The sequence below is a fragment of the Cavia porcellus genome, unplaced genomic scaffold (genome assembly GCF_034190915.1).
Source record: "Cavia porcellus strain 051 isolate PalLab524CR breed Dunkin Hartley unplaced genomic scaffold, mCavPor4.1 scaffold_1, whole genome shotgun sequence".
Taxonomy (NCBI): domain Eukaryota; kingdom Metazoa; phylum Chordata; class Mammalia; order Rodentia; family Caviidae; genus Cavia; species Cavia porcellus.
The window spans coordinates 198,258,138-198,276,253 of NW_026947484.1; the positions used below are offsets into that span (position 1 = coordinate 198,258,138).

The following is an 18,116-nucleotide window of genomic DNA, read 5'->3' on the forward strand; positions in this document are numbered from 1 at the left end:
AGGTTTGCTAGACAGAGGGGTGGTTATTTTTTCTTCTCATGGAACAAATGGATGGAGAACCTGGTTTAAAATTCCTGGACCCTGGAATACATTTCTATCTGTGTCAAAGTCTACCATCCAGCGCCTCAGCAGAGTTTAAAATCCTAGCTAATAGGTTAACAACTGTTTTTCTTCAGCTTCAAATGAAGAATATCAGAAGGCTGGGGGAATATGCAGCTCTCCAATTTGTACGGACTGCACACAGCTCCCTGCAATGTGTGTTTGACAGGACTGACATTTTGTACCGCTGTGAGATGGGAAAACGTGTGACATTTTTATTCATGGTGGCGTACGCCCTTGTAATGATCAGCTCTGGTCGATGTGCTTACCGCAGCAGCCCCTGAGCCCTTGGAGAACAAACAGGAACCCAAGGTGCCAGCAGTTCGAATGCCTTATTAAACACCGCCAGGATCCTAACGAAGACCAACTGCTGGAAAATCTCACTGTCAAATCCTCAAGGACATTGTCAGCGCACAGCTAACTGCATATATTTTTCATTTAAAATACTGAAATCCAGCATTGTGCCATTACAACTGAGGGGAGGGGCACCCAGTCCAGCGGCCATCCTGTCAGCTGCTTCTTCAGAACTCCAGATGTCCGAGCCTGATGCCCAGTGGGGTTCAGAGCTCAGAGAGGGGTGGCTGAGATGGGAATCAGATTTTCCGAAAACCCAGCCCTGCCTTCAGGGTGAATATCAGGAAGTTACACAGCTCTGGGAAGAGTCGCTTAAGAAAGTCAACTCACCAGGCTGCTTTGCAAGCCAGTGTATATCTGCATAATTAGAAAACTCGTTCCCTGCAGCCAACTGTCTTCCTATAGGTGCAAACCCATTACATCCTGCAACTTGGTGCTAATCAGCCTTCTGCTTGGCGGTAGACCTTAAGATGTCTACAGGAACACACGGCCATAATAGGTGTCACACCTTGGCAAGAAAGCTGTGTGTCAGGTGCCGACCTACAATCTCACCACTTGCCTCAACTAAAGGCCTCAAGGTCAGTGTGCAGGAGGCCCTCCTTCCCTTTGGTGGTCATTTTTAATGCTGTTGCACATTGATAGATGGAAGCCAGTCACTTGACAGGCCCTTGGTGCTTTCTGGGATTGTTAAACTAGGTGATTTGGTTATGGCTACATGCTCTAATATATTGATATATTTATTTTATAAATATGTATTATTTATACAGTGCCTCTATTTCCATACTCCAGCCCCGATGCACCAAGACACACACTGCTATTTATTTATGGGATCCTTGGCATAAAAGGCCTAACAAGCCACCTGTGCATGGTTCTTGTGGGCTGCTGGCTAAATAACTGGATGTTTTCCACCCATCACGGGCACAGGCCTGCATTTAAGGGGCTGACTATAAAGTTGGTTTAGCATAACTACACATTATCCTTGGCTGAAATGACTTGGGGCGGTGAAAAGCTGGCCATCTGGGGAGTAGAAGCCACAATAGTTCACACCTTAGGATGGGGGCTGGGGATGGATGAGGTCAGCTATGGAGAAGCCAGAGCTTATGGGATCCAGAGAGTGTAAAGCACAGGAAGCTGGGTGAAACCTGGGGAAACTACAGAACAACGGGGAGGAGGGTGCTGAATCCTATTTATCCCAAGCAGGCCACTTTGCCCCTCAGCAAAGCCTGTTCTCTGGGCTGCAAAGCGGGTGTCCATGAACTCTTAACAGCTGGAGGACCTCCCTCCCCTTATCATGGCTACACCCCAAACCTCATGTGCTGGCTGCTAGAGAAAGGCAGGCAGTGTCCATCCTTGTGCCATCCTGTAACTGCCTGCTCAGCCCTGTCTTTTGGTCCTGTTTTCCTCTCATCTTCAGTCCCTATGCACTGTTCTTCAGTCAGGCTCCCCCAGTAATTGCCTGAAGTGCTAATGGCATATTAGTGGTCTCTCTGCCTTACCTGCTTTCATTCTCCCCCTTAGTACCAGAATAAATGTCCTTAGCTGTCATTCCCCAAATATAACCCCTTTGACTCCTAGCCACCCCCAGGGTATGACTCAAGTGCCCTCAAGGCCTGGTCACTGTCTACTTCTACCATTTGGCTCCTGATCCTCCTGGCCTCTCATCGCCACCCTAGCCCCATTTTCCCTGAAAATTAAGTGAAAAGTCGCTTATCTCCTCTGCGCACGCCACGTTCCACTTGACATACAACTTATCTTCAAGATCTAGCTGCAGGGTCACAGCCTCGGAAGGCCTGGCCTGCTCCCCCATGCGCCTTCAGTGCTCTGCTTGGATGAGTGCGCCTGTGTCCACTGGAATTTCAGGGTGTCGTCAGCTGTCTCTCCCAGACCTAAGTGCCACGAAGGCAGCGAACATCTCATCCCCCCGTGACACTGGGTTTTGGTACCTGGCATGCATTACTATGAGTTTCAGGAGTGAAGAAAGGAATTCATAAGGCCAGAAAAGAATAACTTCCTAGCAAGGAACTCCAAATCTTCAGGATTTTTCTCTTGCAGTGCTGAGGGCTGAACCCAGGGCCTTACAATGCTTGGCAAGTACTCTACTACTGACGTATACCCCCAGCCCTTTTTTATTTTGAGACAAGGTCACTTGGTCCTGTATCTCTTTCACTCCTACCTTTACCAGGATGGCCCCTTAGCTTTCCAAGTAGCTGGGATTACAGGTGTGTGCCTCCATATTCAGCCACAGCTTCAGGATTTCTAATCACAAGATGAGAGGAATGCAGGGGAAGAAGGGTTCTTGGGGTTGCCACGGCTAGGGGAATGGAAAGTGTTTGGCAGATACCCGGAGTACATATCATACTTCCCTTTCCCCCTCCCTTCCGCTGCCGACAGAAAAGTCCTCACAGGTGAGAGTCAGTCTCCAGCCTCCTGCTGACTGCTCACCCTACCAGACCTTTCAAGACACCATCTTGCCAAGGTCCGACCTGCTGCCCAAGGAAACATTCCCTGCCAATCCCTCTGGAGTATGTCAGCAGAAGTTCACCTTGAGGAGGTCTGTAACTTGGCCATCTCAAGGAGATCCAAGAAATACTTAGAGTCACGGAACCAAGTGGCTGATGGACAGCAACATTCCAGAAACACAGTTAAACTGCTTCTGGGCAATGTTTTCCCCTCATGGTATTCTGCATTGAAAGTGGGATATAAACTATCCTTTTGGAGAAGTCCCTTTTGTATATTCTCTTTTATTATACTGTATTGAAAAATTCTTTGTAGTATATACAAAGTGTGATACAATGTCTTAGTCCAGAAGACATAGACTAAGCAGACTGATACTAAAACCAGCCAGTCAAAAGTCCCCAATTAGGGACACAGTCAACGCGATCTCAGGTAAGTGTGTAAGAGACTGGCACACAGCCAGGGAGCTGCTGTCATTACCCCACAGTCCCAGGGTTTACCCGGCAGTACAGTAAGGCAGAAGCAGGAGTGTTCAACCCGAATTCACTGTAGGAGTCGGGATTAGGTAAGGCCCTCACTCCTGCTGAAAATGGGGGTGGCAATGGTCCTTAATGCAAATGCAGCAGTCTTGGGAAGAGGGATGTGAAAACATGTGAGCTCTGAACACAGTGCCAGGAACACAGCAGACATTGACAAGGACGGCCACCATTGAGTCTTAGGAGAGAGAGACCAAGTGACCTTGCCCTCTGCAGTCATCCTAAGCCACACTGCTGGCTAGTGACACTGGAGGCCCCATTAAGTGCTTGAGAAAGTAGGTAGAACCAATGAAGTGGACCTGAGGGGGCGGGGGTAGGGAGGGCTCGGGCTCCAGCAGCAGATAGGCCTGGGTTTGAATTCTGGCCCTGTCACTTGACCCTGGGCAAGCTGCTTCACCTCTCTGAGCATCAGCTCTCCTGGGATGAGAATAATCACTGCATTGCTTTAAGAGTTGCTGAAAAGGTTAAGCAGGATGATGCTCGGGGAGGCTCTGACACAGTAGGTCCACAGCACAATGAAAACCTTCACAATCCATCTGACCTGCTGTTGCCTCATCTCTGGGCTGGTCACTGTCATCCCTTGCTGCAATGTGGGCGCGTTAATAATTTCCCTAGTCTACAAGCGTGTGTGACTCTGATGGGCTGGCGATTGATGGGGGATATGCGGTGGGCGGCTCTTCACATGCGGGCACTCCTGTGGCCATAGGGCAGGGACTTCCTGGGCAGCCTGGACACTGAGCTGACTCTTTTGGAGGATCTTGCTTGTGGGATATAATTTATTTTCAATATTTTATGTTTTATTCCCCTTCCCTGCTGTGATAAACTCCCCACCTTTGGCACAGAGAATTCTAATCTGAGAAAATGCCTCCTCTGGTCTCGCTGAATCAGATTTTCTACTCTTGTCCTGCTGGGCTCAATATCTCCTTGGCAGGGAGCTAGATATGGAGCAGCTCCAATGCAGACCTTAAAAGAAATGCTGTTTTTAGGTTCTGGTTGGTTCCCTGGCAAAGAGGTCCCACTGTCACAAAGCTGAAATGGACAGACTCGGGGACTCAGGAAACCTGTCACTCACAACACTGCTCTGCATGCTGGATTCTCAAGTGGATACAGGCACTGTGGAATGAGGGGCTCTCTCTTTCTCTCTTTGCCCTACTGAATGGATTAGCTGCTCAAGAGCACAGGTGTGAGTCAACCTGCTCACATTTCTTCCCGATTTGCTACTTTTTATGCATTCACTCACTCACCATTTGGTCATTCCTCAAACTCCCACCGGGCAGCTTGTTTGTGCTAGGCCCTGTGAGGTGCCAAGAATAGCAAGATGAAGCCAACACTGCCTCTGGCTGGGAACTGTGCATAAGTGCACCGCCAGCAGCAGCCGACAGGGGTGATGTTAGCCCACTGTAGCAAAGGGTAGGGGTTGAGGGCCACAGCCAGGGCAACGCTACTGAGAGGGCTGGTGGGACTCAGGTGGGAGGGAAGATGAGTGACATTCTGAGGACACAGCCAGTAGGAGCTGATTCATCTCGGGATCCCCCTGCAGCCAGCCTGGAGTCTGGCCTAGAACAAGTGCTCTTAAGAGAGCCAGTGAACAAAGACAACGTGTGTGTCTGAGGGCAGGGAGTGGGTAGAGAAAAGGACTCTGCCCATTGTTAGGGACAACTCATGTAGTCTTGAAAGTGAGCAGGAACTTGCCAGTTGTAGAGGCAGCAGGGACCTCTGAACCTGAAAGCCCACTGGGTTCAGAGTGGGCTGCTGGCAGGGCCCTGAAGGCTGGGATGCTCTCACTATACAGACATGTCGGTAACCAGGGAGGGAATCTTGGAGTGGTGCTCAAACTCTGCAGGGCCAAAGGGCTGCCTATGACAACACTAATTAGTGTTTGCTGATACCCTTTGAGTCTTGGTCTCACAGGTCAAAGGAGAAGACATAAAATCTGATGTACTGGTACAGGTTGGGACAGGGGAGAGGCAGATGTAGGGAGTCCTTGGGCAGGCTGTCACTCCAGAAGCTCAGGAACGGGTTGGAAATGGGCACTGTGAGATGCCAAAACAAAAATGGTGCTAGAAACCATGGCAGTGTACCCCAGGGCTCTCCCATGGAGTGCAGTCAGAAGCAGGCCAGAGCCTAGGAAGAGCGCCATCTAAGGGAAGGGAGGACAAAACACAGCCCAGCCCAGCCCAGCCCTCCTGTAGCTGGACTCCATTTCAATCAGCCATGCTGTGGCCAGTCAATGTGATTTTCATTCCTCTTTGTGCATAACTCACTTGGGGGAAAGGAATGATTTATTTATTTATTTATTTTTGGACCAGGTCTCACTATGCAGTTCAAGGCTGGCTGGCCTTGAAGTTACTATACAGCCCAGGCCGGGCTTGAACTCATGGCAATCTTCCTGCTTCAGCCTCCCAAGTGCTAGGATTACAGGCATGCACCACCATGCCTGAGAGGAATGATTTAAAGGTGAGAATTCTTCATTGTGCTCAGCTGGAAAAAACAAATGGGGACTGTCTGGTGCAGGGACAGGAAAATCTGGGACTTAGCAGGAAGTCATCTGCCATCCCATGCTAGAATAACCCAGAAGAGCTGCCATGTTAACTTCCTGAGCTTGGAGTCTTCCCCACGTATCTGGGACAAAGCCTGAAGAAGTAGCTCTTACCCACTGTAGGGAATTAAGCACTCTGCCTTGCCCCTGAAGCAGGCAGTAATGGTGTGATCATGCTTTTGTGTTGATGTGGCAGTGCGGTCCAGTAAGTCCTCAGGGAGGAGGTGATGGGTACTTCCTAAGGAGGCTGGTAGAGAAATGGCTCTGAGGACCAAGCTAATAGGAATTTAAGACAAATGAAAAGGGCAAATGGGGAACTTGGGGATGCCCCACAGCCTGATCACATAGGCTTTTCAGAACAACCAGATGAATTAAGCCTAACTTTGGGACCCCAGAAGCCAGGGACTGGGTCACTGTCATCCCTGTTTTCAGAGGTGACTCAGAAGAGCCATCAGTGATTATCAGCTGGGCAAATGACCTAGATTCTTGGCTTCTCTGCCTCTCCACTACTGGACCCTGGACTGTAGCTGATCCTGCCGCTCTCCAAGAAGCCATCACAGAGAGCTGTGGACAACTGACTCCATCCCTTCAACCTAGGGCACCCGGCTCCCATGCACTGACCTGCTGTTTTTCTTCCGTCCCATCCCTATCTGATGCCCTAGCTGATATCTGACCTTGACTCAGTCCTGCATACTCTTGATCTGAAGATCCCACAGCTCCAGATATTGATCTTTCCCTGCTATCAGACAACAGGACAAGAGGCTGAGACCGTGTTTCCTGTTTGGCCTCAGTGCAGTGATCTATTTTCTCTTCTTATGGTAATAGCTGCTTGATTTCTTTTATAGGAATTACCTTGTCTCTTAGGTATGTGCTTCAGATGCATTTCTATCCATAGCACACAGCCAGCCTTTGTCCAGAGTGACCGGTTTGGTCAGAAAAGCCCATGCCTGTGTGGAAGGTACTTCAAAGTGACTCCTGCTGGTCTTGCCCACAGAAGGGTGTGGTTTACAGTGGCTGCACTCATCTCACTGCTCAGGACAGGAAGCTTCATAGCATGGTACAGCAGAAGAGGCAGAGCCAACAAATACAGCAGAAACAACGAGGCTCAAACCATCCTGGAGGCCAGGACGAGGTAACAATTTCTCTTTTGGGGTTTATATCTCTTGCAACCCCAAGTACCTAAACTAATGCAGATCCCTAGGGCAGGCCCTGTCCTGGTTTTGCTGGGTCTCCTGACACTGTCAATACTAACTCCTAAACAAACCTAGTTTCATATCGTTTTCTACTTCATGCACACCAGGTGAGCACCCAGCATTCCTAGGTGACTGATGGTGAGTTTGGTACAGAGTTTCCACTAGGAATAGCTTTACTTGTTTTGGCTCTGACTGAGGTCCTGAAACATTAAGCAGAGCCTGAGGTCTAGAAGGAAACCAGAAGCCAGGCCTTTCGCCAGTCCAACTTCCTGGGACCCCAGGCCACCTGCCAGGCTGCTGCAGACCCAGAGGAAACTGTGAGTAGAGCTGCAAAGATTCAATCATTAGAGGCTTTGAATGTCACTACTGAGTCGCACATCCCAGTGAAGTCCCCATCTTCTCTGTACTTGAAGGGATAAAACCCAAGACCTTCACAGAGTAGCTAAGCTGATCACACAGGCAGCAGGCAGACCTGCTGAATGGCTGGTGCAGGTACCTGAAGGGAGGCGAAGACCTGTTTCTGCAAGTGTCAGTGGGGAGCCTGGCAGGTGGTGAGCAACTCAGCCCCACCCCAGCCACTCTTGGACCATTGGAACCCTAGCACACAGGAGGGCCTCAGCCTGACACTTGAGTACTCAGATCCCAGAAGGATGGCTGGCTGAGGGACGAGGCTGACCTTGGCCCCAGCCTTTCAGCAGCTGACCTTCACTGTGCCCAGTGGTAAGGTATAGCTTACAAAGCAAGCTGCTGTTTTGAAGCTGAATTTTCATTGGGTTGCTACTATTTCTCAGCCCTTCCATGCAAACTAAGAGCTCTGTCCGCATTGCCAAGCTTTCTGGTCTCACCAGCTCCTAGCAGTAAGAGGAGTACTCCTTAAGAAGGCAGTGCTGCTTGGTCAGAAATCTCAATTTACAGAATATGATCAATTTCTCTCTCTCTCTCTCTCTCTCTTTCTCTCTCTCTCTCTCTCTCTGCCTCTGTCTCTCTTTTTTTGGAGAAAGAGTCTCACTATGCAGTTCAGGCTGGCCTTGAACTCACTTTGTAGCCCAGGTGGTCTCGAACTCACAATGATCCTCCTGCTTCAGCCTTCAGAGTGCTGGGATTACAGGCATGTGTCACCATGCCTGGCCTGATTTCTCTTTTTTAATTGGCAAGTTTTTCCTGAAATTACATGTGTCTGTCTAGAAGAGCGAATCTCAGCCTTGTGAAGCTTTCATCACAAAGCTGTCTCTGGGCTCAGCTGGGCTGTGGAACGTGGCGTGCACATATGAAGACGGCCCTAGCCAGCTACTCTCAACCAAGACCCACTGCTGGCTGAGGGCCATGTGCTGCTTTTGGTAATGGCAGTGAGTTGAAACAACTTCGCAGAGCCATGCCACCAGGAAGGAAGGCAGGGCACTGTCATGGTCACTGCAGCTGGTACAAAGGCCAAATCAGAGCTGGAGGGAAGGCAGCCGGCAGAGTGCGGTGGCTCTGCTTTCCCACACACAGACTGGTTGAAAAGAGCAAAAAAAGGCACAATGGAAGGGCGGAAATTTGAGTTGGAAACAACCAGGGGTGGAAGGAGCGGCTTACACAGAGCTCAGTGTCAGGGCTCTGAGGATGACATTTAGACTGTAGACCCCACACTCATCAGCCTGTTCATGCCTGAGGCTAGTGTCCCAAACTGCTACCATCCCAACCCTTTGAGTCCAGGTCAGACTTGCACAGCCTCATCTGCTGTCTCGGGTACCAGCTCCTGGTCACACTGCCAGAACCTCTCCTTCAGCATGATGATCCCTGGCCTCCTTTGGGTTAGACTTTGCTTTCCTATCAAGAGCTTGAGGGACAGAGGTCAGTTACAAGCCTGCACAGGGAGGAGGGCAGTCCAAGGGGTGTACATGTTCCAAGCCCTAAAAGAACAGCCACGCCTTGGGAAGGCAGGGCTTAGGGGGCCTGATACCCAGCCCTGCTCCTGCCCACCGGGGAAACAGACTGATACTTACTGCAGACTCACATGCCAGCCTGCACAAGTTAGTTATAGGCCACATCTCATTTAATCGTGACAGCAAACTCGATGTGTATTGTCACTCCTGACTAAAGGTAAGCAAACTGAGTTTCACAGAAGTTAAGGAACTTTTTCAAAGTCACCAGGTAGTTAGTGACAAATGAAATTTGAGCCCATAACTGCCTGATTCTAAAATCTGTGCTTGCTAAATGGGGTGGTGTACTCCCCAGTAATCCTAGCTCTTGTAAGCCTGAGGCAGGAGGCTTTCCATGAGTTCAAGGCCAGCATGAGTTACACTGGAGTTCATGGCCAGCCTAAACTACATAATGTCTCTACATCAATCAATCAGTCAGTCAATCATTAAATCAATCTGTGCTTCATCCATGCCACTTCACTGTCTCTAGCAATTGTTCTGTATTTGCCTATCAGCAGTTCAATTTAGGAAAAGAAGGGTGTCTGTATTTGGTTTTTCCCCATCTCTAAGAATGAGTTATATATGTGAATGTCTGAGCAGGTGTGCATATGTGTTTGCATGTATGTATTATTTTTCGGTCATACCATCTGAAAGTAGGTTTCTGACATCATTATGGTTCACTGGTAAATACTTCAGCATACATCTCCTAGGAATAAGTTAAGGAATACATGCAAAAACCATGATATTAACAATGTCATCTACCATCACAGCCCATCTTCAAATTTTCTAACTTCCACAAGAAGAATGTCTTTGAGGTTAATGAAATCCCATATAATCCAAGTTATATGCACATTTTATACTTGGTTTGTATCATGAGTCTCTTTTACAGTTGAATTTTCATGTCTGATTTATGCAGCTGCTTTACTCTGCATGATATTCGGATGATGGGCTTCTCTCCTCTCTGGCTCTTCTCTCCCCTCTCCCCTGCACAGGTACGCTAGCCCTCAGGGTGGAAGTCTTAGTCCTCTGCCTTATTCTTCTCCCTTCCCTTAGGATCTCATAAAAATAGGCAAAATAAAGTAAGACAGGATCTAAGCTCCTATAACTCAAAGCTGTTTCTACTTGGAAACTAATCCTTAAATGGAAAGTGAATTTGGAAATGGTTTTTGACCACTAATTGAATATTCATTTTTCTTGTTCGAATGAACAGAATTGAAATTCAGTTGCACAGCAACTGAAATGAAACCAAATAACTTGCTGGACACACAGTCCAGCAATAACAATAATCAATCAATTATGACCTGATTTAAATATCCACAGCAATAACAAAATCCTGGGATGTTTACTGACAGCCAGCTCTGTGGCAGGCCCCGCAGAACAGATTCTGAGAGACTCGAGTTTTCATGGAAGAAGCAAGCATTAAAGAGACGATCACGAGGCTGTGTGGGAAGCGTGGCATGTGCAAAGCCCGGGGTAGCACAAACAAGCACAACCAGCTCTTCTGGGGGAGGATTTATAAAAGGGAACTGCCGTGAGTCTGAACAGGAAGGTGATGAAGGTCCTCATGAGCTGTGCCAAGGCAGAAGATGGAAGTTTTAGGGGAGCCCAGCAGAGGGGTGACACAGTTCCTTTGCATAGTTCAGGTGGCACCCATCAAGGCTGTGTGGGGACTGCTGTAGGGGTGCAGCTCAGGGGACTCTGGCACAGTGCAGCTGGGTGATTACATGACAGGCACCCAGGCTGCAGCAGAATTGATGGAGGAGGGACTTAACAGTGCTGGGAGGAGGGAGGAAGAGGCCCTGCAGTTTCTGTATGGAGCTCGTTCTGTATGAATAGCAGCACCAGTTGCATGGAGGAAGCATAGGGATGGGTGGGGAGTGTGTGTTTTCCCTCAAGGCCAGCACTTGAGGTGTCTGGAAAACACAGAACACCTGCTGGAGATGTTTGGGAGCAATGGCTGAATTGAAGTTAGTGTTACTTCCAACCTCAATGGAGCACAAGTGCATCAGGGCACTCAGAACCAAGGGTGCTGTGAAGCCATTTGCTGGCTAAGTGCCCTCTGCCCAGAATGCAATGGGTACTAAATGACCAGCTCATGCCTCAAAATCGAGAACTCCCCACAATCCAACAGCTGGTCCTAGGGTGGTGTCCACAGCTCTCTGTCCAGCTCTCTGGAAGCCACAGTGGTGCTCAACTGGAATTCTGGTTTAACCAGCTTTTTTTTTTTTTTGTCTTTTTCCTTTTTATCGGTACCGGTTGAACTCACGACTGCCTGCTTGCAAGGCAGGTGCTTATGCCGCTGAGCTAAATCCCCAGCCCCTTAACCAGCTTTTTAAACTCTACATTAAACAATGTCATAGGATTTGCTCAAGTGAGAGAATAATAAAGGCACTTTCCATATATACTTTGTAGAGTTCGACAGATTGGAAAGCAGGTAATTACTCTGTTTGTAGATCAGTCAGTCGGGCAAAACACAAAGAAGGGGTCCCTGAAAAGGATTTGCTGTGTATTTTTAGGCTATGGGCTTTCCTACCAATGGGAGCTCCTGAGAAAGTTACCCTGGCTCTGGCCAACAGCCTCAGCAGGCTGTCCCTGGACTCCAGAGCCAGTCCAGTTCCCTTGACAGGAGGGAGAGCAGCACATGGTCAAGAGAAGCAGACAGCTGCGCTGGCTTTGAGGCAGGACTGCATTATTCCTTCCAGCAAACATGGTCCAAGTGGAGCGGTTTCCTCATTTACACACAGGTTATGAGGCTTTCTTCCTATTTAGCTCATGGTTAAGACCTGAGATGAGAAAGTACTTAGTGGCTGGGCCATCCGATTAAACCAGACAGCAGAGCGGTTTCCACGGAGCTGTTGCCTTTGCTGACTCTCCTCAGGAGCGGGGGCGGCTCAAGGCAGGATGCTCTAGCTGGGGAAGTTGCCGGCCCTGCTGGGGAGGACACTGCTTCCTGATCCTGTCTGCAGCCAGTCCCCCTCCCAGGAAAGAAAAGCAGGAGGAACCTTTAGGTGGCTTCTGCCTGTCTTCTCATCCCTCCCTGGGGTTAGGTGGACCCTTTCCTGGGGTCTGGGAAGGAACTTAGCAAGTCCCTGGACCCCTGCCGGCTCCCCACTGTGCCCACGTCCCTCTTTGCTGGGGGCCTGCGGCTGCTGTGTCACAGTCCACTTATCCGGTATGAAGTAACTCAGTCTCTGGAATTCTGAGGCAGTGTTTCATTTCTTAAATATCTTATTCATTTATTAATTTTTTTGAGGCAATATTTTGGCAACCATTTGGCCTCAGGTGTAAAGCAACATTCTCCTTTTAGTCTTAAAAGCTGGCCTTTTAATCTCATTTGACTGTCTCACAGACCTTGTTTCTCAACAGATTCTAAACATGAGAAGGGGGAAATAATTACTTAAATCCTCTTTAAACATTTTCCAAGGTAAAAATAGGCATTCTCAAGCTCTTTGACACTTTTGAACTCTTCAAAGAAACTATAAATGATAAAAATGCAAAGGCCAACTATGAATCCACTGATTTTGCTCATCACAAGCACTGAGTGATGTAACTTATATCTGCTAGGGAGTTTGGTTTGTTGACAAAATAACTTTTAATATAAGGTCCAGGGTGAGACTATGGAGAGTCTTTGAGGCCACCAGTGTGCACTGAGCTCACCCCTCTCAGTTCCCTTCGTACTCTGGGTTGGGCTATGGGTGTGGGATCTCCCTCCACCATTACACCCTCCCAGGCTGAGGGCTGAATACTCAGTACCTTACCCAACTGAATGAAGATGAAGGGGTGGTCTCTCATTCACTTATCTATGGATAAGCATATCTAAACTCTGCTGAGGTCTGGAGACAGAGGACAAGAGAGTGCCTTCTCTCCCGACCAACATCCCTCCCCGTCACCCAGTGGGATGTCACCATGGAGCTCCCCTGGCTAGATGCCTGGGCACCATCTTTGTAAGGTGGAGGGGTTTATGCAACCATCTCAATAATGGGGATGCCCACTGGGGTCTTCAGTTAAACCCAGAGAAATGCAAATGCAGGGCAAGGACTTTTCTGAGGTTAGTGTGTAGGATCTGCTAGGTGAATTATTTTGCTGGGACACATCAGCTTCAACAGATATATTGAACAGCTGAAGACCTCAAGTCAAGTGTCTATTTCCATGCTGGTGACACAGTCCTGGGCAGTTCTTTTCAGTTCTCTGAGCACCATCTCTGAGTCCATAAAATAGGGCTAATGATCCCTTCCTCAATGGACTGTGACTGAGACAATGAATGACATTATGGAATCCATTTTTTTCTCCCAAAAGAGAATGTATACTATTGGGTCTATATGACTCGTTTCACTTATCTATGGATAAGCATAACATTTTCTTATATGTTTAGAAAAAAGTAGACTAGTCCATTAAACTTATGATATATCAATTACAAGACGAAGCTAAAGTTGGTATGGGTATCAGGTTTGAGTCTGTTTAAAGAAAAAGATCAAGCAACAAAAAACATTACAGATGGTAGGAGAGTGTGGCAAAAATGTTTGAACTGGAACTCAAAGGCCTGTCTTTTAGAAAGAACACCAGAGCCCCTAAAACTCTCGACTGCCAGTAGTAGTAGCAGCTCTACATGCTGTGGCCAATGGACCATCAAACCAGGCTCCAGGGAAGCAAGGAAGGAGAGCCAATCACCAGCAAAGCTGGAAAGAGTTAAAAGAAAGGGGTCTGTGGTTTCCTGGCCCATCCCCCAGCAGCTAATCTGTCACCTAATGAAGAAGGGGCAGGGACAAGTGAGCTAGCTGGCAGTTCACTTACAGCAAACTGATTAAGAGTGTTCAACCAACAGCAGACTGTAGACCTTTCCAGAGAAAATAAATAGAGGGTAGACTGTATGCAAATGTGTTTGTCACTTTGACAGCACGTCTCAATTAAGGCATCTCGTGGCTGTGGGTAGGCTCTGTGGCTGCAGCTGGAAGGGAGAGAGCCTGCTGCATGGCTGATACTAGGGGCTTGACCTTAATCCACATGCATGCATTAAAAAAAAAATCCTGCCTTCCTGTACACTTGCATAATGCTGGCAGCCACGTGAGGGAAGTGACAAACGGGAAAAAAAGCCACTTTCATCCTCTCCAGTTTGCAGACCTGTGAAGGCACAGACAGCTCTTATTTCAACAGAGTTTGGGGTGGTTTTTTTAATTGTTTATCCCCCACCCGTGTGCATGCACAGTCTTATTCTGCATTTAGCTGGGAATGACATTAAAGCATCTCTACTTCTTGCTGAAATGGAAAGAAGGTCTTTCTCTGTTTCAAATAGGGGCTCCCTTTTTTTGTGTGTTTCAAAAATGGAATGTTTAACACCATGAAATCCCACTCCCCCCGCCCCCTCTTTCTCTGTAATGGGCTCCAAACTCCAGCGAGGGGCTCCTTTCATGGCAGGTTAGTGTGTGCAGGAATGAGGACAAAGGGAAGCAAGAAGCTGACTGTGGAATGCCATGCTGGTGACAACCAGGGGCTGCGCTTTCAGCAAACACGGCCGGGAAACTAGGGTGCGGAATTTTCCAACAGGGCCTAGCTGGGAGCAGTCGGCGCTTTGGGGGTTCCCGATATCACTGTAATTTGAAGATAATCATTAACCAAATGAGCACTGCCCATTTGAGCTTTTTCTTTTGCACTCAGTACATTTCACTTTTTATAACATCCTTTCCAGGCACAAAAGCAGAAAAGGGGTAAATCGCTCAAGTTAAAAGAGGTAGGAATGTATAATCTAAAAAGATTGATGAGAGGAGAATGATTCTTCTGTTTCAACCAAATCAGGTCTTACAGTAATAATCACAGCGGTCATTTCATTAGTTCCCTTCCTCGCTAAATTGCTCAATGCCGGTGCACAGTGTGCACTTGATAAACATCTGTCAAAAACAGGAATGTTTCAAATGTACAATTCTAGGTCCTTTACATAGTACAGTAACAACCACATTTAAAGTAAAAAAAAATCATATAAAGAATAGTTTAAGCATGCGTCAGCTAATAAATGGCTAATGAATCAGGTGATTTAAGAATAAATAACCTTGCAGATTCTAGTTACAGCTATAACTTGCTAACAGAGCCATTTCTCATAAAAAAAACATTATGACTTTTGCTAACCAAAGAAGTCAATTCAAGAGAAATAGGGAAAGGAATACAACATTTTTCAACCAAAAATATAACTATGTATAGGAAGTGGATAAAAAAATTTTAGTTTCTATGTGGAGTACAATGTGTATACTAAGGGGGTACAGGACGAAATTTCAAATGCTTGGGTTATTGAAAATAGCTGGGTAAGGAATCGGATCTGTTGAATTGTAGCGAGGGTGTCGACTCTGAGAAGCATGACTCCCAATATTGATTTTCAGGAAGTACATTAATAAAGAACTCCTAATTGATTTTTTTAAGGCTTTGCTTGTTGCCTTTTATTTGAAGGTGCAAAGAAGGGCCTGGGATGCTAAAGTGTTCTAATGAGATGCTTAGCTAACAGGCACCTTAAACACGGTGCTTGGGAGTTAAGGGAACAGCTGCATTTAATGACTTTATTCAATCGCAGAGCTAGCTGATGACCAGAGCCGTGCTGTCTCCCTTAGACTTTTGAATATTCACCTTCAAAACCGGTTTGTGTCAGATAAACAGTTCAAGTGCACAACTCTGCAGAGCTGCTTTTCCAAGGAGAGCTGGAATGAGAAACTGTATATGGCATGTGCTACTGTTTCTGCTACAAACAAAACAAAATTTTCAAACAAAAGATGCAATAGACCCACGAAAGGGCCAGGGTACATACCTGCCCAAAGTGGACTGTGATTGGTCTCCGGTCCTCTCGGAACTTGGGGTCCTTGGCCTCCACCAGGGGTGACGGCGCAGTCTTTGGTAGTGGTTCTTCTGCAGTGGGGGCACAGCCGTTTTCTGTGAAGTCCTGCAGAGAGGGATGTAGCCTGGAGTTGGTCATGGCCCTGACCCCTGTGCTCCCTCAAACCCCACGGCCAAGGGCCCCACTCAGAACTCTCCGGGGAGAGAGGATTCCAAGCCTATTCCTGGAAACATGGAGGAAATGGAAAGCTCATTTGGCCCTTTGACTTTTAAGGACTAGAGGGACCAAAATCACCTACACTAAATTATAAAGAAAATACAATTCACAACGTGAAAAAAAATCATGTATTATCCTGCTATCTTACATAGTGACTTTCATTTTTACATATTCTTTATCTTCACGCAGACATTTAAAAGTTACTTGTAATCACAGCTCATTCTTAATTTTATACGCCCCTAATACCTTAGAAGCATCACCACCGTGCTACATCACCATTATAATAATTTTAATGAATACAAATATTTCATTGAGCAGACATATAATAACTTAATAAACCACCCTGCTGCTATTAGATATTTGTTTCTAATTTTTAGAAAATTTTCTACCAGTGATACAGTTTTCCTTTCTTTTATATTATTTCTTTTATGGGAATCCCTAGGAATGAAATATAGGTCAAAAATAACAACATTTTAGACTTTTTATTCATTCTACCAAAATGCTTTCCAATTTACACCAACTACCAACAATGGATGCATTATCAGCTTCACAGTACTTGTGAGTCTTATCATCTTAAAAATGTATTGCTAATTTAATAGGTGAAAAATTAGACCTCATTGTTGTTTTAATTTGCATGACTTTGATTATCTGGGAGTGCAGAAGTTTGTTTACTGACGATGTTTCTGTCTGTGAACACGGTAAGTTCCTGTTCCTCTTTTCTACGCTCAGTCCTTCAGGAAGAGAATAGAGAGACTGAATTTTGAGTGAGGACCTCCTGACTTAGGAGATATTTAGGGAACCAAAGAAATGTTTTTAAATCTAGAAAGTTACATTCCATTTGTGCTTCTGATGAATGAAATCAAAGTGTAAAAAGTCCAATGTGCAAAAGGCAGGCCATGGGTCCTCTGGTGCTACACCTCTAATGCTGGTGTAGCAAACGGGGGTTATGTGGAACACAGATGTGGCCTAGTGGTGTAACAAACGCTGTACTTCACTCAGGTCAAGAAAGTTGCTTCAGTCTTCACAGTAAGGCAGAGAATAATGTACAGACAAATAACATTTAAATAATTTTTTTAACCAAGTAAAAACAACTTACAGCCTGAATTAAATACTAAAGGTATTCTTCAATCCTTTTCTTTGTAAAAACAAACACACACTTTGGTCAACAGGACATAGGTCCTTAATACTCACTCATTAAATCCTGCACATCGAAGACTTTTGATAATTTTTTTTTTTTTTTGCTGGGGGTCAAACTCAGGACCTTGCACTCACCAGGCAAGTGCTTGTGCCACTGAGCTAAATCCCCAGTCTATAATTGGTTGCTTTTAACTTCCTGGCTAAATAGTTTGAATGGCAGGTCATCGAGAAAGTGGATGGTCATTTAACAATCACGCGTTAGGGAGGAAACATGTAAGTTTCAAGCTTCAGTTTCTTCATATGTGAAATGGGATGTGGTAGCTATGAGAGTAAAGGAGGTATGTAATCCAGCACATATGTGTAGACAGTGTCAGCTATTCAGGAAACTGAGGTAGTGGGACATGATGCCCACCTATATTTTATATACATTGATTTGATCTCATACATCCAGCTGCCTACTTCTTGGCTTCCTTTCCTGAGTGGGTAGCTGCCTGTGGAGGCCAGCCCTGCAGCACAAGGAGATGAGGTGCTCTCGGCTTTACAAGGAGGGCTTGGATGAAGGGGCCCACAGGGGGCTGGCCGTCTCCCCCACACTAAGGCTTCCGCTGTGACCGCCAACTAAAAACGTCTCACATGGCAAGGGACTGCCCTAAGGGGCTCGGGTCAAGGGGAATGAAGTGGGTGGGGACTCCTCCTGTGCCCAGAAATCCACAAAGGGCAATGAGGTGTTTTGGATCCAGAGAGGGGTACTGAGGTTAAACTCCCAAGAGGTTGAAAAGGCCACGCAGTAACAGATTCATGACCAGTCTAGGATATGCTTGAAATTTGTTTGCATCCACAACTGTGCAATGAATTCTGGAACCAGAATTGTGGAAA

At 46.8% G+C, this 18,116-nt stretch overlaps 1 protein-coding gene across 13 annotated transcripts in view; it reads right to left on the reverse strand.

Annotated features, from left to right (window-relative positions):
• Window positions 1-18,116, reverse strand: part of Dennd1a (DENN domain containing 1A) — a 489,363-nt gene that overhangs the window by 35,202 nt on the left and 436,045 nt on the right. For all 13 annotated transcript variants that reach the window (XM_063227177.1, XM_063227157.1, XM_063227192.1 and 10 more), the window contains one exon: window positions 15,861-15,992. In XM_063227177.1, the coding sequence (XP_063083247.1) occupies window positions 15,861-15,992 (132 nt within the window). The remainder of the gene's footprint in view (window positions 1-15,860; window positions 15,993-18,116) is intronic.